This window comes from Lactuca virosa, chromosome 9 (genome assembly GCF_052849685.1).
Source record: "Lactuca virosa cultivar CGN04683 chromosome 9, Lactuca_virosa_CGN04683_v6, whole genome shotgun sequence".
NCBI classification, from domain to species: Eukaryota; Viridiplantae; Streptophyta; class Magnoliopsida; order Asterales; family Asteraceae; genus Lactuca; species Lactuca virosa.
In genome coordinates this window covers 130,407,679-130,432,958 of record NC_136434.1, presented here as the reverse complement: position 1 = coordinate 130,432,958, position 25,280 = coordinate 130,407,679, and the positions used below count along the sequence as shown (strand labels likewise).

At 34.1% G+C, this 25,280-nt stretch overlaps 1 protein-coding gene and 1 long non-coding RNA gene across 2 annotated transcripts; both read left to right on the top strand.

The window, feature by feature from the left end:
• The first annotated feature begins 8,629 nt into the window (after positions 1 to 8,629).
• On the top strand, positions 8,630 to 13,411 carry LOC145137583 (uncharacterized). The gene is made up of 7 exons (XM_079071710.1): positions 8,630 to 8,968; positions 9,060 to 9,177; positions 9,338 to 9,566; positions 10,286 to 10,412; positions 10,490 to 10,721; positions 10,803 to 11,289; positions 11,839 to 13,411. Exons 1-6 carry the CDS (start codon positions 8,870 to 8,872, stop codon positions 10,988 to 10,990), a joined length of 993 nt encoding a protein of 330 aa, XP_078927836.1. The 5' UTR covers positions 8,630 to 8,869; the 3' UTR covers positions 10,991 to 11,289; positions 11,839 to 13,411.
• Positions 13,412 to 19,839: 6,428 nt separating this feature from the next.
• LOC145138610 (uncharacterized) lies at positions 19,840 to 20,887 on the top strand. The gene is made up of 3 exons (XR_013721623.1): positions 19,840 to 20,229; positions 20,408 to 20,513; positions 20,610 to 20,887. It is a non-coding gene; the product is annotated as an uncharacterized LOC145138610 (long non-coding RNA).
• The last annotated feature ends 4,393 nt before the right edge of the window (positions 20,888 to 25,280 follow it).

Genomic DNA, 25,280 nt, shown 5'->3' with positions numbered 1-25,280 from the left:
ACCTGCAAAGGTGGGCTTTATCTTCCCATCCTTAATGTCCTGCAGATATTTTGGGCAGCTTCGTTTCCAGTGGCAATAGAAGCACTCTGCTTCCTTGGGGTCAGAAGAGGGCTTAACAGAACCTGCTTTGGTCCCACTAGAAGAGGAACCATCTTGGGTCTTACCCTTATGGTGGCTCTTAGAAGGAGCCTTCCTCTTCTTTCCCTTTCCTTGGCCAATTGCCAACACAGGAGCAGCTACAGTAGAGGATGATGCAATAGATTTCTCCTTGAGGTTGCTCTCAGCTGTCCTCAGGAGCCCTTGAAGCTTACTTAGGGTGACATCTTCCTTATTCATGTTGTAGGTCATTCTGAACTGGTTGTAGCAGGAAGGCAAGGAGTGGAGGATGATGTCGATAGCCAAATCCTCATCAAACTTAACATTAAGTTTGAGAAGACGATCAACATACCATTGCATTCTTTGCAAATGAGCAGTTAGGGATTCTCCACTCCCCATCCTAGCGGTGATCATGTTGGTGATGATCTCATAGCACTCTTGCCTCGCGCTTTGGTGGTACCTGTCCAGCAAATCTTGGTGCATCTCATATGGATACATGTCCTCATAGGACTTTTGGAGTTCGAGGTTCATGGTGGCCAGCATGATGCAATGAACTTTCGTAGCATCACGCTCGTGGGCCTCAAAGGCGGCCAACTCTTCAGGAGTAGCAACTTTTGGGTTGATCTTTTCGAGCTTCTCACCGAGGACATATTCTTTGTCCTCGTAGCGAGTTATCATGCGAATGTATCTCATCCACTCGTTGAAGTTTGACCCATCAAATGTCACCTTTTGACACAGGTTCATCAGCGAGAATGATCCAGAAGCGTTGTTGTTTGCGTTTGTGTTTGATATCTGAAATAGAAAGGAACAAAGTTTGATTAGAAATGAATCCCCAATTAAACACCCAAATGAGAAATTAGGGCTAGGATCCAACAACATTATTTACAACTTAGAAAAGGGATTCCGTAATCTAAAAGTAAATAATTTGAAGGTAAGTGAATGACGATTCACTAATTTTCACCATGAAAAACGAAAAGAGATTAAGTTTTAAATGTATTTGAAAATTCCTAGATTTCTTTTGAGATTCATTGAACATTTCAATGGCATGTTAAATCTCGATATGCACTTCAAATTTGCGACTGGGATGCCGAGGATCGCAAACAAGTTGTGAATAACCATGCGAATCGACATGGTGCACTTAATGTCTTTATCACCTAATCAATGTGCTGGTTAGCCACGCACGCTCCATTGATCTATGATAAACATCAAGCCACCCATTGTCACCAATGTCAATCCCAAATTAGTGTGCCGGTTAGCCACGTGCGCTCCACTAACGTTTGACAAGGGTACAAAGTGTAATTCCATGGAATAGCATCAATTTTCACATTTTACCCTAAAGTAACTAAGATTGGGAATTTAAAAAAAAATTGTAGTTACTTTGCAATATTCATTATACTTATAATGAGTAATTAAGTCATGCGCGCTCCACTAACGTTTGACAAGGGTACAAAGTGTAATTCCATGGAATAGCATCAATTTTCACATTTTACCCTAAAGTAACTAAGATTGGGAATTTAAAAAAAAATTTGTAGTTACTTTGCAATATTCATTATACTTATAATGAGTAATTAAGTGCCCTATCCTATCCGTTCGACTAACGACCCTCCACCAGTCAAGCAAGCGGTGGATGTGAGTGTACATCCATTAAGCGCCATTTTATAGGCAGCAACCTTATACCCACCTTATAGACTGGCTTCGTGAATGAGGCCTACTAGCGATAAGACTAGCTTATATATATATATATATATATATATATATATATATATATATATATATATATATATATATATATATATATATATATATATATATTAAGCTTGTAATAATATAATAGTATAGGGTTGAATTTTAAACTTGTAAAATTCTAATGGTTTTGAAATTATTCAAAATTAAACTTTTAATCACAAAATTCAAATTTCAAAACTTGAGGACAAATTTTTGAACTTTTCAAAACACAAGGGATCAAATAACAAATAATATAAATTAAACAATTTATTTTATGATTATCTATATTTGACCTAATCCAATTTTAGTCACAAGATAATTACCAAATAATTTAAATAATCCATATTTATCATATAAAGAAACTATTATTCAAAAGATTTGAAATTATCTTTTGTTTTGGCAGGGATAATCATTCAGATATAATAGAATTCAGATTTTATCTTGAAAAAATGATTTAGGCATTATTCCCATGACAAAACAGCAACAAAATCCCAGAATATCCTTTGTCTGACAGCTAAACTCGTCGAGTCCACATTGAAACTCGTCGAGTTCCTCATGGAACTCGTCGAGTTCATCAAACAGTTAGCACAAAAAAACGATTTTCAGCAATCAAACAGTTAAAGCATCACATACAACTGAAAGCAATCATGGCTTTGATACCACTGATGGGTTTTAAGCATAAGAACAATCATATGTGCTCATACAAACCCTAATGCTTGGATCTAGGTTTCTCTATTGTACATGCTTTGAACCCAAGACTTGTAAACCCTAATCTAGCATACATAATTCAAAAATTAACTTAATACATCAGATCTAGATGTTTACCTCTTCAAAGATTGGCTTAGATCTTCCTTTCTTCTTCTCTTGAGCTTAGAGTCACAATTGTAACTCCTCTAATGGATCACAAACACCTCAAGCAAGAAGGCAACTTTGAGAGAGGAGGGATGATGCTAATTTCCGGCCCTAGGGTTTCTCTTGGAAGCAAGTGGCCGAAAATTGGAGCCTTGGGGTCTTATTTATACTGTAGGGTGCTAGGGTTTCAGTCTAAACCCTAATGGATACCTTAGCCACCAAGTAGCCCAAGGAACCTTCTGGAATAAGGCCCTTGGACGAAAATATGATGATCCCTCATCATAATTTCGTTCCCCCTTAGTCCATTAGGTTTCCCAACCCAAAACTCAACTATCACACATTTGACAGTTTGTACCCCTTTATTTAATTAATCTCTTTTAGTCACCAAATTAATTCCTAATTAATTTATGACTAATACTAATTAAATAAATGTGATTTCTCCTTTAATATATTATTCTTATAATATATTAATAAACCATAATATCCTCTCTCTTTCCTCAAATTACCTTGTCAAGTTGCTTTGGTGAAGGCAACCCAAAAGGACCATGCATAACCGGGTCAAGTACATACCAAATATAGTTACGGGCTTAGACACTAATCCAACACTCTCGGGTCTGCTCATCCAAATGCTCGGCTCCCGAGCCTGAACCTGATCCCTCTCCGGCACCTGAACTGCCGACCGCTGGTCTAGAGCGTAAAACCACCATTCTGAAACACATAATAACAATCATCAGAAACATTGATATAACTAGAGGGATCACATCTACCACAAGTTTCCTGGTCTTGTCTCAGCCTTCCTCGATTCGAGTACGGATCCTTTGCTTTCAGTAGTACAGGCCCATACTACCTTCCACATCTATCCGTACTTTCCTCAAGAACTGCCTTGACTCCACCAAGTCCCTTCTACTGCTACTGATCTTTGCTACTCTCTTCCTAGGCTTGCCCTAGGGTAATCACCAACCCACTCTCCGCCATCAGCTGCATAAGAAGTCCCTGCTTTCTTCCCCTAACTAGCTCACAAATACTATTACATATCACTCAGACTAGATAATTCTTCGAATGAGAGATCCTACCCTACAACGGTTGGACTCAAACAAGAGCTGCGAAATAGAGCTAGACCTAACCTTCTGGAATTATTTAGTCCTTGCAATATGTAACGTAACATATTTGTTTACTAGCTAGTGAAAGACAACTAGGACTCCTAAAAGCACAAAGCAAGCAGCATTCGGACATCGAGTGCACATAATCAAGCATATAATACGTAGGCTATCCTCCTGACTAATTTGTACTAGCATGCAGTTCTCATAAAGCTGAAACACATATAGCAGGCACATAAGGCATCCTCCTAGATCCTTAGCCCTAATCTAGCATGCTGTTCTACTAAAACTGATAATCATAACATAAACTTGTATGGGTAAATTGGGAGTACTTACTTGAGCTCGGCTGATTGCATGCACCACACCCTTTTCTCTTTTTCAAAACTCTTTTCTCTTTTTAAGTTTCTTTTTCAAAAATTCTTTTCGAAAATGATTTTCTTTTGAAAACCTTATACTATTTCCTTAGTTTGAGTTCAGACACACCCGAAAGCGTGCCCGAATCCCTCAAACCAAGGCTCTGATACCAACTTGAAACATCCCAAAAATGACAACCCAAAAATTTCGTTTTTAAAACATTATTAAAACCATCAACCATCCAAAATCATAAGTAAAATCATAATCGTGTATCATAAAACATCATGCGATCATCCCGAGCCCTTCCCAGTGCCAGTGGAAGTACCTGAAACCAAAACTGAAAACCGTAAGCACGAAGCTTAGTGAGTCTCCCCAATCTACCACATACCATCTACACATAGCATGTAACTAGGAGATACGGGCCTCGCCCACACTCGTGGAGATACGGGCCCCGCCCACACTCTGCTAACTGGGAGATACGGGCCCCGCCCACATTCCGCTATCTAGGAGATACGGGCCTCGCCCACACTCCACTATCTAGAAGATACGGGCCTCGCCCACACTCCACTATCTCTGAGGTACAGGCCTCGCCCATGCTCAGCTACTTCGAGATATGGGTCTCGCCCACACTCGGATATGATGAAATACGGGCCTCGCCCACACTCAACTGCTAAACCCATCATACAAGTATCACACAGACAACATGTAAAGCTAATCTAATGTTCATACATCATAATCAACTACTACTATGAGATACGGGCCTCGCCCATAATTTGCTAAGATAGGATACGGGCCCCGCCCACACTCAGCTACTATCATCTCATACTACGGGCGGCCTTGGTGCCGTAGAGCCGTTCCTACTGAAGGAGAACTCACCTTGTAATGCTTGCTGCTGAGTTACTAAATCTGAAACTGTCTGACTGCTGCTCCGGAACTCCCCGGCTACAAATCCCATAAACACTAAATCAGATATGGATAACTACTTTTAGGGTAAAATGATTATTTTACCCCTGGTCAAAGTCAACATCTTGGTCAAAGTCAACTTCCAGTTAACCGGACTCGCCGAGTTGGGCCGCCAACTCGCCGAGTCCCTATCATCCTTTCTAATTCTCTACCCGCTTCTACTCGTCGAGTTTGGCAAAGGCTCGACGAGTTCTTCTTCGATACTAACATCTAGTTCATCTTCATTTGACTCGCCGAGTTGTATGAACAACTCGTCGAGTCCTCCTTCATCCTATGAATGAGATCAGTCCTTGACTCGCCGAGTTGTATGAACAACTCGTCGAGTCCCTCCACTACTAGATCTGAGCCTTAACTCACCGAGTCCATTACCTACTCACTGATTCCACCTTAAACTCTCAAATGGGGAAAATCGGGGACTCGCGACTCGACTCGTCGAGTCTGAAGAACGACTCGCCGAGTCCCATGCATGTCATTACTAAACAGTCGATTCTGCTCGAATCCAGTGCATTCCATTCATAGATCTGGGCTCCTAGGGCTGGTTTTTCACGTAAAGTTTCTAACTTTACGTGCATGCATGCTAATATGAAGCTCAAATACCCAAAATAAGCTAAAGGAAGAGATCTAAGCTTGGAATGGAAACTTGGCTCAATAAAGGTGGCAACCTTGAGCTTAAGAGGCTCTGGAAAGCTTAGATCTGAAGTCCATTCATCATATTAACTCTTAATTCGACCTTAAAGTCTAGAAAGGGCTCAAAATCAACAAGAGCAAACTTCTCAAGAGATCTAATTGATAATAAGCAAAGATTCGAGCTTGATACCTCAAAGGGGACTGAAATGCAACCAGAAGTCCGGATCTACTTGCTCCCCTTGAATACTTTTCTTCTCTCTTCTTCCCCAAATCCCCAAGATGCACTAAAACCTTCACAAGTGAGAAAATGCTCCAAAAATTCTTAAGAACGGCTAGGGTTTCGTATGGGACTCTTTGTGGGTGAGGGAGGCTGGTATTGGGGCACATAAGATGTTTAAATAGGGTGCAAACCCTTGAAATTAGGGTTTCATTCAGACTGAAAGACTCGCCGAGTCCGGGAATATGGACTCGTCGAGTCGCCAACTTAAATCGCGTGCAAATCCCGTCTCTACTCGACGAGTCGGGCTACTGACTCGTCGAGTACCCCTTAAGAAAAGAAAATTACTTTATTTAAATCACATACCAGAAATGGGGCGTTACAGTTAGGTTTCTCATCTCCCCATCATCAGATCTAGATGACCATATCTGATAAGTACCGTCTTCATAATCATCACCAGTTGCCACAAGTGCAAAATTCTTGGTTTTGTTTTTGAGCTCCTTGATCTCTTTAATTTTCTTCACATAGTATGCTTCATCTTTGATCTTCTCTTTCTTCTCATTTATCCTTTTCAACATACACTCCCTTTCCAAGTGCTTTTCAGCATTGTAGTAATTACAGTCATATCTATAATCACCAAGAAGTTTCTTTTCATAATAACTTTCACTGTTAGCAGAAGATTTATTTACACTTTCAACATTCTTGTTTTGAGAAACATTTTTTTAACCAGAAGAAATTTTTTATTTTTGAAACTTCCAAATCCATGTTTCTTATGGAACTTCTTTGATGAATTGTTTGAATAATAAACCACAGTTTCAATATCTGAATTTGTGAACAACCCCTTGCCATCAATACCTTCTTCAACACCTGGATCTTCTTCTTTAAAAACTTTTACTTTCGACACCAAAGAAAAAGGACCTATATAAGCTGCTCTTTCTTTTTCCTTTTATTCATTCATTTCCTTAACATCATTTTCATGAGCTTTGAGCATGTTGAAAAGCACAAATAAGGAATAAGAATCAAAATTCTCATGAGATTTCAGAAGAACATTGATACTTTGCCACTCTTTTCTCAGTCCTTAAATAAACATGATGTTCAATTCTAATGCACTTCTTTCCACTTTGTATTTTTCCATTTGGTACATTAGATCATTGAATCTATCAAAGGCTTGATCAATAGATTCATTATCTTTTTGTTTGAATTCTGCAAGCTAGGATAGAAGTTGAGTGATGGAACTTTTCTTTTTCCTTTCTGTGCCTTGAAATTCAGCTTTTAATTTGTCCTAATTTTCTTTTGCATATTTACAACCTCTACTAACCATATAAATAAGGGGGAAGAGCTCCTCGCAACTCTCGCATACATTTCCTATAATTTTCCTCCATTCTTCTTTTCCTAGCTCCCATACCTTCGGAAGCTGTCACATCACCAACAATAGTGACTCATTTTTCATCATAATCACCTTCGTTGATTATCCTCCGAAAATCTTTATCGAAAAATTTGAGATAGTCTACAATTCTATTAGTCCATTGATCATAATATTCAGGAAAAAAAAGTTGGGGTTTTTGTCAATGATCCAAGAAGATTTGTGTAGTTCATGATAGTGTTTGTATCCAAATTTGCCATTGAAATGAAATTTGATTCGTACAAACTGATTAGAAAAAAAAAGACAAAATCATAAATCACATACAGATTCGAAGAAACGTGTTTCAAGTGCGGAAATTAGATCTAAGAGCGGTTGTAGACCTACAAATGAAAACGAGAGTAATTATCTGAAAGAGTTGAAAGATTCCTAATCTGATACCACTTGATGAGTTATGAAATCAATTAAACGAATCAAGACATTGTAAAATACAAGAACACGACATGTAAATAATTCTTTTCCTCTCAATGATTGATTAGGAAGTAGGTTAGAATACAGAGTCATGAAAGAAAGTGAAAATCGTAAATGTGTTGAATCGTCTAAATGAAACTCTATCCTACAACACTATTTATAGGCAACATGCCAGGTGCCCTCAACTGACCACAAAACATATACGTAGACTTCGACATTTAAATACAAACCAAAATGTTACATATAATAAAAAGATATATTGAAATAATGACTATTTAGATATACACAACTACATTTCTCCACACAAGTCTTTGACTTTGACAACTATATATATATATATATATATATATATATATATATATATATATATATATATATATATATATATAGTAGCTTCAATATATCATATTTATGTTTTATTTAATATATTTATTTAATATATTTTATAATAATTTTTTTTTTGAACTGGCAAATCTAATCTACTCCTAAGTTAACAACATCTATTCCACCTATGTCCACGACCGGACTTGAACCATCGACCTTAAAAAGGAAGAGCACTACCTGATACCGTTGGGCTACAAACCCTTTGGTATTTTTTTATAATAATTTATAATCATATTAATTTTAGGTTCCTTATGCACAGTAACTTAACCCTATTGGACCACCATTATTTTTTTATTTTTTATTTTTTTTTTATTTCATTGCTGGGTTTATTTTGGTTAGGCCCATTGTAAAGAGTTGTTGAGTGTTATGCTACGTGTTCTGCTCCCACCTACGTTTTCTGATCCCACCACCCATTCCTTGCAATAAAATATACACGTGTTACAGAAGCAATAGATCAATCACCGACTCCACCTCCACCGACTCAATATCCATCCATCCAAATAACTCTCTCTTCTTCCGTATCTCTCTACTGCTCTCTGCTTTGTCAACCTTCGTTCATCTTCTACTATCTCTTTTACATGGAATCCACTGAATACCCACCGGAGTATACACGCCTGCTCCATAAACCCTTGATTTTTCGTCTCCGACAGTAAATCAATCCCTTCAACTCGTTCGTAATACCTATGCTAACAAACGGGATCCATATGGGAAGAGCAAATATGGATGTGGGAGGAACAACGGTCGATTGGGGAGGCTGAGAGAAAGTTTGTACTTTATAAAATAAAACCTCCGAAACTCCAAAGTCATCAAACCCAATCAGTGGTATTTTTACCCTAATTTTTTAATTTGATTATGAAGCTTCAATTCTTATTCCATTATATCGATTGTTACTTCTTTTTTTCGATTTCCTTAGGTTTCAAAGTTCGATGGTGAACAATATTATGATGATGGAAGTGGATACTGGAAATTCTCGGCCTTTAGACGTTTCTACCCCTGCAAAAGAAGAAAGGAAACATTCGAAAAAAAAGGAAGTCAGAGGGTGTTTGGTTAAACTTTTAAAATGACTTTTGACTTTATTTTTTGGAAAAAGTCAAAAAGATGTTTGGTAAGGTGAAAATGACTTTTCATATAGAGTAATTTGAGTCTTTTTGAAAAGTCACGGTTACCTAACTTTTCCCAACTTTTCACCAGCTAAAAATATTGAATTACCATTATACCCCATCTACCGTTCATTCACATATTATCGATTCCCTCATTCTCGTTCACTCCGCTCACCCTCTTCTCTCTCGCATCGCATCTCCAGACCTGCAACATCAACCGACGACACCGACGACCTGCAGCACCGGCGACACCGGCGACCTGCAGCAGCACCGGAGACACCGGCGACCTTCAACACCGGCCTTTCTCCATCTCCGATCAGGTTTTTTTTTTCAGTCGATTTCCAACCTCCTGTCTATTTCCGATTTTCAGTAGCAATGATATGCTGTGAAATTGATGAAATATTTCCCTATTTCTGAAATTGATGAAATATTTCCCGATTTTCTGAAATTGATAAAATATGAAGCCCGATTTTATGAAATTGATATGCTGTGAAATTGATGAAATATTTCCAGATTGAATTGATATTCCTGTCTATTTCTGATTTTCTAGCATCTCTAATAGTGATGTTCCTCCCGATTTCTGAAATTAATATGCTGTGAAAAACAACAGTTTTGTGATATGCTGTGAAATTAATATGAAGCTGATGATATGCTGTGAATTAACAATCTGTGAACTTGATGAAATATGAATTAACAGTTCTGTGAACTTGATGATATGCTGTGATATTCTATTTTTTTTTGTTTTGATTAGAATTTTGATAAATTAATGAAATCATTTAGGAAGGTTAATGAAATTGGTTTGTTGCTTAAATGTTGATACTATATGTAATTCACAGATAATGGATGAAAACCACACTACAATTGTTGATTGTGAAACATCTTTAAAAATGAAAAAACCAAAATTTGGGTGGGATAATCGTAGCTTCATGGTGTTTGTTGATTCGTGCTTGATTGAACAAAAAAAAGGCCATAAACCCGGTACCTCCTTTGATAAATTTGTGCAAGAATTTTTTAATCATTCGGGGGAAACGATTCACAGGCATTTCCATATAGTTTTGAAAGTCGTGCTAAAACTTAGTGCCGACATCATCAAGCCAGACGCAAACTATAATGATGATGTTCCCGAATATATATTAAATAAGCCTCGGTATTATCCAATGTTCAAGGTATTATCCAATGTTTATTTTCTTGGTAGTAAAACTTTAACAAATAATTTATTTATGATATATTTTTGAATTTGAAGGATTGCATTGGTGCTATAGATGGGACACACGTCGGGGCCTCGGTTCCACAAAAAGATGAAGTGAAGTACATTGGTCGAAAGGGATATGCAACACAAAATATAATGGCTGTTTGTGATTTTAACATGTGCTTTACATTTGTTTGGGCTGGTTGGGAGGGGACTGCACATGATACAAGAATTTTCAATGAAGCCTTACAGAGACCAGATCTTAATTTTCCTTATTCAACGGGTGGTTAGTATTTTTTTTTGAACACAAGTTTTATGTTTTTACTACTTGTTTGAAACGAATAATAAATGTTTGTTTTATTTACAGATAAATATTACGTTGTTGATGCCGGATATCCAAATACAAGAGGGTATCTTGCTCCATACAAAGGCACAAATATTCGTTATCATTTACCAGATTTTCGACGTGGACACACGGCTGCTATTCGTGAACCTCGTGGACCGAAAGAGAAATTTAACTATCTCCACTCATCATTGCGAAATATCATTGAATGAACTTTTGGAGTGTGGAAAGCTAGGTGGGAGTTATTAAGAGACATGCATGTTAATTACAAGTACAAGAACCAAGTGAGAATTGTGATAGCATCGATGGTGATCCATAACTACATTAGAAAGTTTGGTATGTCCGATGAAGCGTTTAATAGGGCACAACAAGAATCCTACAATCCCGTACGAGGTGATACCGGTAGTGATGTTTACGAAGAAGGTCCAAGTACACGTCGCACGAGCGATTTATATATGGCAGCGATACGGGATATTATTGCACAAGATATAATCACATTGCGAAGATGAATGTAATATTATCTATGATATTTTTTTATGAATTATTTAGAATTTGTATGAACGTAATTTTAATATTGTTATGGTCTAATCCAAAAAATTAGAAATATTTTAAAAGTCCTCTTATGAATTATTTACAATTTGTATGAACGTAGTAATTTTAATGTCATGGTCTAATCCAAAAAATTAGAAATATTTTAAAAGAAATTTATATTTTATATTTTATATTTTCTAATAAAATGTTTACAAACTTATGATATGTGTTTTAAATTTTTTTTTTAATATAAAATAATATATGTAAAGTAGTAAATCAATGTAAATATATAAACATGTCCTTTTTAGTCATTTTACATGTAAAAGTTAAACCAAACACTTTAACTCTTGACTTTTTCCCTTCAAAAGCTAATCCAAACACATTTTAAAAAATAACTTTTGTAAAATGTCATTTTACAAAAAGGACTTTTGCCCCCCAAAAGTTAAACCAAACACCCTCTCAGTTAATACAGAAAGTCCATTGCTTTTTTCTCAAATATATTTTATAAATCAATTATTTGATTTTGTAGCTTTGATTTCCTGGAATGAGAGTAGAAGACAATGGATTGGGGATCAATCTCAAAGATCACCAACAGAAAGAATGCCAGAAGATCCCGTCAAAAGGTTTAATTTGCATTCCAATTTGATTTTTTGCCTACTTTTTGCTACAATGTTCACTTGGTATTCGTTTTCCTGAAATTGGTTAAATACCAGCCAATAGCAGCAAAACTCCCGTTGCTTCTTTTTCTTGAAATTGGTTCCTTTAATTCTAGATTTCTTGAATTCAAAGAGCTTAAAGATGATAATGAATTACTGGATGCCCAATGTCTATATAATAATATCATCAGAATACCGACAAAAGAAAGTAAATTATGCTACTTCTGTACAAGAAAAGATACCAATTTCATTGTAAGAAGTTCTAACCAATTGATCTTATCTCACCATTCGTATATCCCTTCTTTTACATACTTTTCGTTAAATGAAATACAACTATGGATCTGTTCTTTTACTGGTAAAGCCTACAAGTTAGTTAAACAGGGTAATTTGGGTGTATTATGTGGAACTCTATAACTTTTTCCGATCCTTTATGTCATTAGTAAAGTACATTAACAATGATACATTTAGTTGACTAGAGGTTGAAAAAATGGATAAAGGAGTAATTTTTTTGTACTATATCTAATTGAAGTGGGGATTTAATGGTTTTGCACAAGCCATAGAGTTCCTGTTGCTTTCCGAAGACCTGTAGTTCTTGTGTTTCAAAAGAATTTTCAGTGATAGGTGACTAAAGGAGCTTTTTAGAACAAACCCATACATGGTTCTCATAAAATGTACTCATGTCTTACTTTTAATGTATGGGAACCTGTTTTGTATCATTTTTATGTTGCAGGTCCAAGGAACATTTAATTTTGTTTATACAGGAGGTTTTGGAATCGATCCCGGTAAGTTTTCCAAGTAATTGAAATTTTTGCATAACCAGAATAGCTGAAGTTGGAAAAATTTAACAGTGATAAAATTTTATGAGATTTCAGATTTCTTATATAGCTTACTGCTGAAGTGAAGCTATCTGATGATGCATATGAAATTCTGATATTAAAATTCTGACTTTGAAAATCTGATATTGGCATGCGAGTATATTTTTTGGTTTATCATGGTGTTTCAGGTTTCTTTGTGATTGTTTCTATTTGGACGGATCGCAGATGCTCCTGTGTTGACTTTTTTGCCCTTGTGATGATGGCTTCCTTTGTGGTATTCTGATATGTTTACAGTTGCTCATGTGCTCTTGATTCAACAGACAAGATCTACACATTTTTTGCATGGAATGAATTTTACAAGTGGAGAATTCAGTATCGTATGAATTTTTAGCGTTGGAGAAATTGATAGTTGCATGGGATGTCGGTCTTAGTCTTATTAACACATTGTCCTGTGAAAATCCTATCCAATTAGTGGACTGTATTTTAACATTTTTCTTATTATAACATTTACGTGTTTGTAAATGGGCAAATCTCCTACAATGGCAACCTACTTTACTATGGCTAACAACTTAGGCAATGTACTTTACTTTCATACAAAAGCAAACACCTTCCGGCCCCCGCAAGGCGGGGGGATACTTTCTAGTTTCTATTTAAATATGTATTTCACATAGAACTTCGAGCACATGTGATACTAACTTGTTTATAACTATGCATTATGTGAAATTTTTTTTTTATTATCATTGAAGTGCATAATTTTGTTACTCGACATTATGTTGTGTAGTATTGAATAATGAAGATGATATGTAATTACAGATGTATATAGGAATTTACAACATTAGTGTCATCAATTATTTTCCGATCAAATATAATAACATAAAAATCAAATATAATAACATAAAAAAAATTAAAAGTACGAATGCATTAAAATTAACAAACTAATAGTTCTAGAACTTACGTTTTAGTTTTGACATCTACATGTATACATTTTTTGAAAGCGATTGATTACATTTTCGATCTTCACTTTCATAAGGGTTTCTTTTTCAACATAACAAATCATGACATCGTTCAAAAAAACATCACCTATTTTGTTAGGTAATTATGTCTTCAAAAGCTTCATCGTGAAAAAACAACTTTCGATTGTTGCAGTCGCGACGAGTAAAACCAAAACCAATTTTAATAACCTATAAACATAAGATAAGAATGATGTTTCCCCGTTTCCACCATCAAACGAGAACGGTCGGAAATTTTCTTCAAACTAGTGAGCCGATCATATTTATGTAAATAGTGATAATATATCTCAAGTTCACCATCAAATTGTATCCTCTTCGAATCATTAACTTTTTTTTTGTACAACTCACTCAATTGCAACAACTTTCTTTTGTCAAATTTAGCAAATAAACTAAAAGACTCAAAGTCCCCATATCTTCTAGTAATTCGGTGCTAAGTTCATAGTTATCTATTTTCTTTGATAGAAATGTATGACCCCTTGGTTGATAAGGTCCTTGAAACAAATATGACATTCTTATTTCATCTCTTTGATTTGGATTATAAGTTGTAATGTTTGGTCCATCCACAATGTCTTTTGGAAGATCTTTCAAATCAACATTTAATTGGAGTATATGTAAGTTGTGGACTTTGTTGATTTACATTAGAAACCGAAGGGAATGATTAATTGGAGTTCAAGCATTGTCTTTTGGATGATCCTTCAACACTCGATTCATTGGAGCTTGGTGGTCTCTTAACACAAATACCCAATTTTATCCTGACATGTCACAATTTCAAGTCAATTTCACAACTAATTTCAACTTTCAAGCAATTAAGCAAAACAATTACTAATTTCATCAACAACAACTAACAAGTTCACAAAAACAATTAACAATTTCAACAAATAAACAATTAATTTCATAAATCATAAACCAAATATAAGTTCAATACTTACCTCTTTCATTCTAGGTTTGAATAAAGCTCTCAAATTTGGATCGGAGGAATCCTTAATGCTAAAAAACTACGTTCTGCTTGACTAAATTCAGTTACAACGGTCCGAAAATTGATGAATGGTGTGTGGGATGTTTTTTTCTTCCTGTGGAACACAACAATGGACAACTAACAACTTCATATATATATATATATATATATATATATATATATATATATATATATATATATATATATAGGGAAGGGTTATTTGGAAAACAAAAACCCTAAAAATCATAAAAATGCATAAAAAAAATACTTAGAGATCACAAAACTTTTTTTTGAATTTTTTATAAAAAATCGCAGCTTTCTATACAAATTCGCTGAAAAAAATTTTGAAAATTATTTTTATAAAAAAATTAAAATTGATTTTTTAATTTTTTTCAGCGAATTTTAAGAAAAAGCTGCGATTTTTTATAAAAAAAATTCAAAAAAAAGTTTTGTGATCTCTAAGTATTTTTTTATGCATTTTTTTTGATTTTTAGGGTTTTTTTAGGGTTTTTTGTTCTCTATAGAACCTAAACCTATATATATATATATATATATATATATATATATATATATATATATATATATATATATATATATATTTCGATCGTTGCTTCCTTCTACTTCTTTATTCCGCATCAAAGTAATTAAATTACAAATGGGCCAGTTTTAAACAAAGTGAAATGGTATTGGTCTTGTTTTTAATAACTTTTAACTAAAAATTGGTGCACCATATTTGTTGGTTGTTCCTTCACCACTCAATTCATTGGAGCTTGGTGGTCTCCTAACAAAAAGACCCAATTTTATTCTAACATGTCAACATATCAAGTCAATTTCACAACTAATTTCAACTTTCAAGCAATTAAGCAAAAAATTACTAATTTCATCAACCACAACTAACAAGTTCACCAAAACAATTAACTATTTCAACAAATAAACAATTAATTTCATAAATCATAAACCAAATATAAGTTCAATACTTACTTGTTTCATTCTAGGTTTGAATAAAGCTCTCAAATTCGGATCGGAGGAATCCCTAATGCTAAAAAATGTTTTGCTTGACTAATTTCAGTTACAACGGTCCGAAAATTGATGAATGGTGTGTGAGATGTTTTTTTTATTCCAACGGACAACTAACAACTTCACTTATTTTTCTTTCTTATTTTTCGATCGTTCTCTTCCTTCTGTATCAAAGTAATTAAATTACAAATGGGCCAGTTTTGAACAAAGTGAAATTGCAATGGGCTATTTTTTTTATAACTTTTGACTATAAATCGGTGCACATTTGTTGATTGTTTCTATACTAACCCCCTCCATCCCTCCCTCCCTCCGCCCCCACCCGTTTACGTATAGTATCACTTTATTTCTTTTTCATGGATTAATACTAGTAGCACATTTTTTTGAGTAGTTGCACACTAATGTTAAAAAAATACTCTTTGTAGACAAAATTGAGTAGTGGCTCAGAACATCTAGAGACTGTAACATCCCGATGATAAGGTACTAATGGGTCTAAGGTACCAAGGCCGACCTATTTGATTAGATATCCTGTTATGTGATAGTATGATGCTATGTTTAATGATCTGTAGAACTGTCTGGTTGTCTGTTGACTGATTATATGTTTATCTGTATATGTGTACATATTTGGTTGATGGTTGAGGCTTTACTGCTTTGTGCATGAGCCAACAGGTCGGGGGCATTCCAACCGGATGGATTATGGGCCTGGGGTATTCCAACCTGATGGTTGACTGGACCCATAGTGTATTGGCATTCCAACCTAATGGTTGAGGGGCCTGGGGTATTCTAACCCGATGGTTGATTGGACCCGATATTTTGTTATTGTAATGTGATTTGTTTGTGTGTTTGTACTTTGGAGGATCTCACTAAGCGTTTGCTTACAATTTTAGGTTATGTTTCAGGTACTTCAGATGATCACGAGAAGGCGAAGGCGTGACCGTACACATCCTCGTATTTAGTCTTATGATTTTGGGAGACTCTGATTTTGAAAATGTTTTAAAAACTATGTTTGTAAACAATTTATGAATTTGGGATGGTTTTAAAAAATTTAAATGATCTTGTGATTTTTATGGGTGTTACAAAGACCCATACAAGGTCCGCCACATATTATATGTAAAAATTAAGTTTTTCAAATAAAATTAGTAAAAACTTATGTATCAAAAATAATAAGTTCTAAAAATTGTTAACCTAAAAAATGTAACACCCCGACTCTTAGGTATAAATTTTACAAATTTATTTCCATTTTAAAGGGTCTACTCGACGAGTCGGATGCCCTGACTCGTCGAGCAGGAACGAACTCAGCCGCGTGTTTTAAGTGACCAACTCGACGAGTTGGAGCTGTTGGATGAAACCCTAATTTTCAGGGTATTGCACCCTATTTAAAGGGTCATTAGCCTCCCTTGGCCTCCCTTACAGCCCCCCTTCGATCTCATAAACCCTAATTCGTATTCACTCTCCATATTTCTGTGTTTTAAGCTTGGAAGGTGGATCTTGGTGAGAAGGACTTGAAGTTCAAGAAGCTTGGAACAAGGAGGAGTGTAGATCTGAACTCTATTCCATATTAGCATCACATTGAAGGTAACAAGTTGTTACCTTGGCTCTCCATTAGCTAGATCTCTTCATTCATGGGTTTAGAACCCTTTTAGGTAATTGTTGTGGTATTTCCGGATTTGGGGCAAGATCTGAGGTTGCAACTTCAGATCTGGACCCCTTTAGCCCCTTATGGTCATAAAGTTTCAGCATTTGCCAAGCTATGGCCTTTTCTTTGCCTTAAGTCTCTTCTTTAGCTTAGTTTTGGCTCTCAAGACCTTGCATGCACGTAAATTGCTCAAAATCATTTGGAGTTAGGCCCTAGGAGACTAGATCTACCATTTGGAGACTAGATCTACCATTTGGAGCTTTGGAATGGCTCAAAATCATCTGGACAAGAAATGGACTATATGAACTCGACGAGCCAGATAAGGAACTCGACGAGTTGGGAAGGGTTTTCCTGTTGTTTGGTTTATGCATGGACTCGACGAGTCAAGAGAGGACTCGACGGGTAAGTTAGGGTTTTCCTCGACTTCTGGCACGCATAGACTCGATGAGTTGGTCGTAAACTCAGCGAGTCAGTGAGGGTTTTATGACCTTCTGAACCCTTAAGGAACTCGACGAGTTGCTAGTTGCACTCGACGAGTTGGGTCAACATGGACTGTTGACTTTGACCGTTGACTTTGACTTGGACCAAGGGTTGACCAGTTTGACCTCTGGGGGTATTTTGGTAATTTGGGAATTTATGGAAGCGAGTCATCGGTGGATGTAGGTGTTGGATTTGGAGCTGCATTTGGTTGAGTTGACTTTATCGATTCGAGCTACTTGAGTGGTGAGTTCTCCTCACTATATCAACAGGGTCTACGACACCAAGGCTGACCCTTTATGATTTGCATCCTGGTTTTAGGATGGTTGCTATGTTGTTGATCTGTTAGATTTCATCCTGGTTTTAGGATGGTTGCTATGCTAGTAATCTGTTAGATTGATATCCCGGTTATAGGATGGTTGCTATGTTAGAGATCGGTTAGATCAGTATCCTGGTTATATGATGGTTGCTATGTTATTGATCGGTTAGATCGATATCCTGGTTATAGGATGGTTGCCATTTTAGTGATCTGTATGACTATCTGTTATTGCATGCTAGCGTATGATATTATGTTCACATGTTCTGTTGGTTGGCGGATTGGGTTGAGGCATGTATTGCTTTGTACTGTAGGCCAAGACACCCAGGGCGGACCAGATAGACTGCAGACCCGGTTAAGGTATACTAGTCAGGCCGAAGGCCCGACGAGCGGTCCGGATAGGCTGAAGGCCTCGAGAGGGCGGTCCAAACGTACTGATGGCTCGGAGAGCGATCCAGATAGACTGATGGTCTGCGAGGCGGTCCAGTCAGACTGATGGCTCATTATGCATGCTGTATTTGTTATATGATATGGTTATATCTGTATGGTGTTGGTATTTTTGGGGAACTCACTAAGCTTCGGGCTTACATTTGTTGATTTTGTTTCAGGTACTTCTGACGATCGCGGGAAGACGAAGGCGTGATCGTACACCTCCTATGATTTTTATGATTTGGTTATGGGAAACTCTGACATTTGATATTTTGAAAACAAGTTTTGTAATAATCAACTGGTTTTGGAAATGTTTTAAAAATTTAAATTTGACATGATTTTTATGAGCGTTAAAAAAAACCAACTTTAAAATTCTTTTCCCATGTATAAGCTTTTCAAGAGTTATTTATTTATTTATTTATTGTTTTTAAAATTTTAAATTTAGGTATTTATCCTTACCTATCTACATGTTTTTATAAAGCACACTCTAATTTTTTTAAGTGCACTTCATAGTTGACCGTTTTTATCAAATATACAAAGGTGTTGTAAAAAAAAAAACCCAAAGAGAGTTTTTTTCTCCTAATTTTCACCCGCTGCAAAAATGTTTTTCCTCTCCCCTTTTTATATTAAATGAAGTTAGAACAAAAATATAAATGAATAATAAAAGAATGTTAAAAATATAATGGAGTTAGAATAAATAAAATGAAATCTATATATATATATATATATATATATATATATATATATATATATATAGATTATTTTAATAGATAATATATAAAATATTTTTTTTAAGATTCAACAAAAAAAATAGTTTATTCTAACTAAAAGGACGATCTAAATTTAGATATAGGCATCAAACAAAAAAAGAAAGTGTTTTTGTGATAAAATATATATCGGTTTCTTTTAAAAGTATTTATAATAACTCCATTTAAAAATTTATTATAACTTTCATTTAATAAAAAATATATAACATTTTTGTTTTAAATTTAATAAGAAAAAAATGTGTTTATATAATAAAATATGCGGCCTATTTACTATCTTTTTATCATAAATTATCCACAAGTATATTATAATATCCTGAATGATTAATAAAATAATAATAACTCAGAATTTTTTATTTTATCAATACATATAATCTTTTTTGAGCCACATTACATATATTTAAATAACAAATACATATGTTTCATTTTCATCTTCTTTTTGACCTCTATAAATATGAAAATCCGTTTGATTACTCTCCATCAAACCACAATCTTACGATCTCCTCTCTTCCACTCCCTCGCCATCTCTCATCCTCAAATCTCAAAATTCAAACGTTTTCACACTCTCTCCACCGAGATTCATTCATCTTAACTTATACTCGTCTGCATCAATCAATCCGAAGAAGTTTCGCTTTGTTTGTGTGGATAATTACCGAAGAAAGCTGATTCAGTTTTGTTAGGTTTTCTATAAGCAAGAGACAAATCGAGTGATAATGGAGAGCAAGAAGCAGCAATCGGGAAGTCCTTCTTCTTCATCATTCACTGAAACTCTCTTCGGCCCTAAGGACGGCGGCTCCTCCTCCTCCTCCTCTGGCCGTTTTGGCTCTGTTTTCGGCCCTTCTTCCACGGTACTCCTCCATGTTTTTCGATTCATCACCTCTATTTCTTCATGCATCACCTTTATTTCTTACAGATTCTATCTAATTTTCCAATTCATAACGATATAATCCCCAATTACAACAAATTGTGTTAACAATTAAATCGTTGAATTGTTTCTGTCATTTAATTCCAGTTTTTCAATTTCAGGGATTAGCAAAAGACACATCTCACTGCAGCAAGTACAGAGGAACAGAATCATCGAATAACCAGGATCCTAATGGAACCAGTGCTTCAAGGGGGAATTGGTGGCAAGGTGCTGCTTCTTTTTGGCTATCATTCAAATATACAAAAAAGATTATTATATATCTTTTGAAAATTAACCAAATATTTATTGCTTTTGTTTTTACAGGATCTCTTTACTATTAAAAAACCTGCTATTTCTAGAAGAAGGTGTAACGTAGGATATGGCAAAATAGTAAAAACATCAAAGAGTCAAGGGCCTTTGTAATGCCTTGATCTTTGTTATAGTTCTTTTATAAGTCTTTGTTTTCTGTTCAATCGGTTGTAATACTTTTTTTATAGATGTTTATTTTTTTTCTCTAGAGTTGTAATCCATGAAAGAAGATTATTTAATTAGTCTTGTTAGTTTTAAAATATTTGAGATCGATATTTTGCTTTGAAATTCAATATTTAAGCACTTTGTGACAAGAAAAATAGAACTAAAAGCTAACTAATCGAGTGGTTTATGGAAATTATGAAAATAGAAACTCTAAACATATATGTTTATGTAAACTAAGGACCTTTGTAAGGTCGGAAGAGATTTAGCTAGAAATAAAGTTTTAGCAGCTTCTAAAGAAATGAGTTTCATATATGGTTTCTTGAAAAATTGAAAAGAATACCAATTTTCCAATGGTTGAACCAGAAAAAAGTTTGATGGATAAATCAAAAAATTCAAAATATAATATTTTTTTATGAAATTTGAGAGTAAAATTAAACGTGATGTAGTTATTAAAGTGGAAAATGTAAGTATATGTTTATATATTGAAGTAAGAAACCTTGTAAGAAAGTTGGGATAATAGTAAAAGTGTTCTAAAAAGTTTGTACAAACATGGAAATTTTTCCAAAGTTTATTTTTATATTTATTTTAGGGATAATGACCTGAAAGGATAACGGGCTTTCGACTTTGTTCACATTTAGTTGCTAAACTTTTTTTCATTATCTATTAGGCACTGAACTATTGAAACTGTTCATATTTTACCCTTATGACCGGTTGTTACCGATCATAAGGGTAAAATATGAACAGTTTCAATTAGGGGTGTTCGTTTGGATGGATCGGTTTTATCCGATCCAATCAAATGAATCCAAATTGATTTCGGTTTTCAAAACTTGGATCCGAATAGTCCAAACTAAATTCAAATCCGATTCCATCCAATCCAATTACAATTCGGTTGGATCGGTTTTTATAATTCGGTTTTCAAAAACCGAAACATTTTAAAACGACATATAATTATAATATTACCTAACTTTACACAAGAAGGGAAAACAAATTATTTAGTTGTGATTTAAAATTTATAAACAATTATTAAGAAGATATATTATAGTTAAATATTTAATAGATAGAAAACTTTTGAGAGAAAATGCATATTAATGTTTTTTGATCGGGTGAAACGTTTTGAACCTATTTGTAAAAAATAAATTACAAAACTAATAAATAACTATAGATATATATTATAAATAAATAAATAATAAATGTTTATTCGGTTTTTTTGGACTATTTGGTTTTTATTTTATAAACCAAAACCAATCCAAAATCCAAAATAATAATTCGGTTTTGTTGAAAACCAATCCAAAAATCCGAATATCCGAACCAAATAGTCCAATCCAAATTGTCTAATTGGACAATTCAGTTTTATCCAAATAGTGAACAGCCTTAGTTTCAATAGTGCAGTGGCTAATTGATAATGAAAAAAAGTTTAATGACTAAATGTGAACAAATTTCCTCTTACATTATGTTTTAGCAAATTATTTATTTTTGTTAAATTCTTGCAACATTTGTTGATGAAGAAATCTATGAAATAAAAAAACAAAACCCCGAAAAATATATTAAAAAAACAAAAAACCGAAACCGAAATAAAAAACCAATTGTTTAGTATTTTCCTAAATAAAAAATCAAAATTTCCAATCTGATTTTGGTTTAACAAAAAAATGAACCATTCTCACCCATAGCTATTAAGAAATTGTGTTTCATGGACAGAAATTACGTTGTATTCTGAAGAAAAAAAAATTAAAAACCTTATTTTTTTTAAAATAGTTATTTAAATATGATTTTTTTCTAAAACCTTTTAAAATTACGAGTGAGTTTTTTGAAAGAAAAAAAATAGCGTCGTTTTAAGTGTTGAATATATAGCTATTTTTTTCTTAAAAAAATATTTTTGTAAAGGTAATATGGATGAGGTGGTTTGGGCGCAACACTTCATAAAACATGTTAATAGTTTTACTTAACTCTATATGTCTAGTTAAATAATCATAAATTTCAATAATTATTCAAACTTTTTAAGAAAATACAATCTCAAATATAAATCAATTGTCCGGATAAATTAAAAATGTCTAAATTCTAAACAACTTGACTTTCATTTTCGATATCCTTTTTAATAGTAAATATACTAATATGATGTATGTAAATATACATGGAGTATAACAACATATATAATGTATCAATGTATGTATGTATTCTTTTATAAACAACATACATGGTTTAATGTATGTCAATTTATATGATGTATAATTTTATAACACAAAATTCATACATATAATATTAGGATAATTTTATACATATAATATTGCATAGTTTTATAACATAAAAACTTATACATATAATATTGGTTTCGTTTTTCGTTTTTTTATACCTTTTTCGGGGTTTTGTTTTTTTTATTTCATAGATTTCTTCATCAACAACTGTTGTTAAAATTTAACAAAAATACATAATTTGCTAAACCATAATACAAGAAGAAAGTCTGTTCACATTTAGTCATTGAACTTTTTTGAAAGGGAAACGAACTTTCAACTTTGTTTACATTTAGTCACTAATTTTTTTTCATTATCTATTTGCCATTGAACTATTGAAACTGTTCACATTTTACCATTATGACCGGTTGTTACCGGTCATAAGCGTACAACCGGTCATAATGGTAAAATGTGAACAATTTCAATAGTTCAAAGGCAAATAGATAATGAAAAAAAATTTAGTGACTAAATGTGAACAAATTCGAAAGTCCATTACCCTTTCAAGTCATTATCCCTTTATTTTATTTAATGTTTAATGTAAAAAATCCTTCAAATTTATATAGCCTTAAAATAAAATGTTTTTTCTTTCCGAAAAAGAACCTCACCCACATCCTCTTTGTTGAGTAAACAGCCAAGATGCTTAACCAGGAGAAGCATCAAACATTTGTCAAAAAGTCTCTACTCATTAATCACTTTATGAAAAAATAGAAACAAAATTGTATCACATGAAATGCACTTACATAAAATCTCAAACTTTATAACCATAAGGTTCAGTTACTGAAAAGAACAACACACAAATTTTAACTACCGAACCACAATTACATATGCACCTAGAGCAAATGGGATCCAAAAAGAGTAAGAGAAAGACCATTGATTACTATATCATCTACCATCAGTCCATAGAAAAGATTTATTCTCTCCAAAACCCAAACATAAGAAAAAATCACTTAGATATGGATTTTACATCTTTTAACATTAGAAATAGATTGAAGTCTTTGCTAAATGAACAAGCAATCATAAATATAGACACAAATCATAAATCATTATCCAAGTAACACTTTATGAGTGCAACACTTGGTGACAATGAAAAAGGGGTTACGTGCCTTATATAAGGAACAATAAACAATCTATTATATAAGTTTTTTTTTTTCAAAATCTATTAGACAAGGTAAATATCAAACCCATCACATGTTGTAAGGACTAAAAGTAAAAATTGAAGAACCAATCCGATAGAATTCTCATTTCGAAAACTTTATGGGATCAATAATTAAGCAAATATGCTCGTGACGCCGACAACAACCATATGAAGAATTTCCTGGTCGGAGGAGATCTAACAGAAGGATGGACGAAACGGAGTCGATAAAGGTGGCAAGGCGATCAACAATGGAGATGTGAGCGTCCATAATCAAAAGCAGCCATGGAAGGGCACATAAATACCTTCATGTCCAGCCGTCACCATGATGTCAGAGCTGATTAAAGAGAAGTAAAAACGGAGACATCGGCTGACAATGAATCCAAAATTGTTAGCTAACCCGAAATATTAAAAAAAAGATGAGGGAGGATTGTAGAGACAAACCTGTCAATCGTAAATCGACGGTGGTCAAACCCTAAATCGGGGAAGACGCAAAATCGAGAAATTGAATGGGGATTTCAGAATGTGAAGCATTTCAGTCGACATAACATCGACGAAGAGTCGGTCGACGCAAAATCGACGAAGAGTCCAACGAATGAAGTAAATTATGAGAAAGGAAGAACTTAGGATGGAGGCGGAGCAGCGAGTTAGAAGATGAGAGACGATGACGGTGGAGAGGAAGCTATAAACCCAGAGCAAGAAGTCCACCGGAAGAAAATGAACAATGGTCGCCTTTTTGTACTTCAAGAAATTGAAAATGGTAAAAAAAATTACCGCACGCACTGTTCATAAGAACATTGTAGTTTTATTATATATATATATATATATATATATATAATATATATATATATATATATATATATATATATAATTTCTTGAAATCACGAAGATCCGTCATATGATAAATTTCGGTTTTTAGATTAATAAAAATTAGGGTCGTAAATCCCAACGTAAACCTACCAATCCAATCTAGTAATTAGTGCCTTGGGTTGAGATTTTTAACTCATTTAATTAAATGAGCCATCTCATCAACCCCTTTTAATTAAATAGGTTGGATTCCTGTCAAGCTGTTTAAATTTTTGAATATTATTTAAATTATGTTTTTATTATAGTTATTTTTTTATTTCTTAAAAATATTGGTTAGTAACTGTTATTGGAAGTTGA

Bases quoted from the DNA above. Each gene is read 5' to 3' on its own strand.
- LOC145137583 (XM_079071710.1), top strand. From the start codon at position 8,870: ATGTGGGAGGAACAACGGTCGATTGGGGAGGCTGAGAGAAAGTTTGTA. The intron at 9,567-10,285 runs GTTTTTTTTTTC...AACGATTCACAG, and splicing joins CTTTCTCCATCTCCGATCAG to GCATTTCCATATAGTTTTGA. The intron at 10,413-10,489 runs GTATTATCCAAT...TTGAATTTGAAG, and splicing joins GGTATTATCCAATGTTCAAG to GATTGCATTGGTGCTATAGA.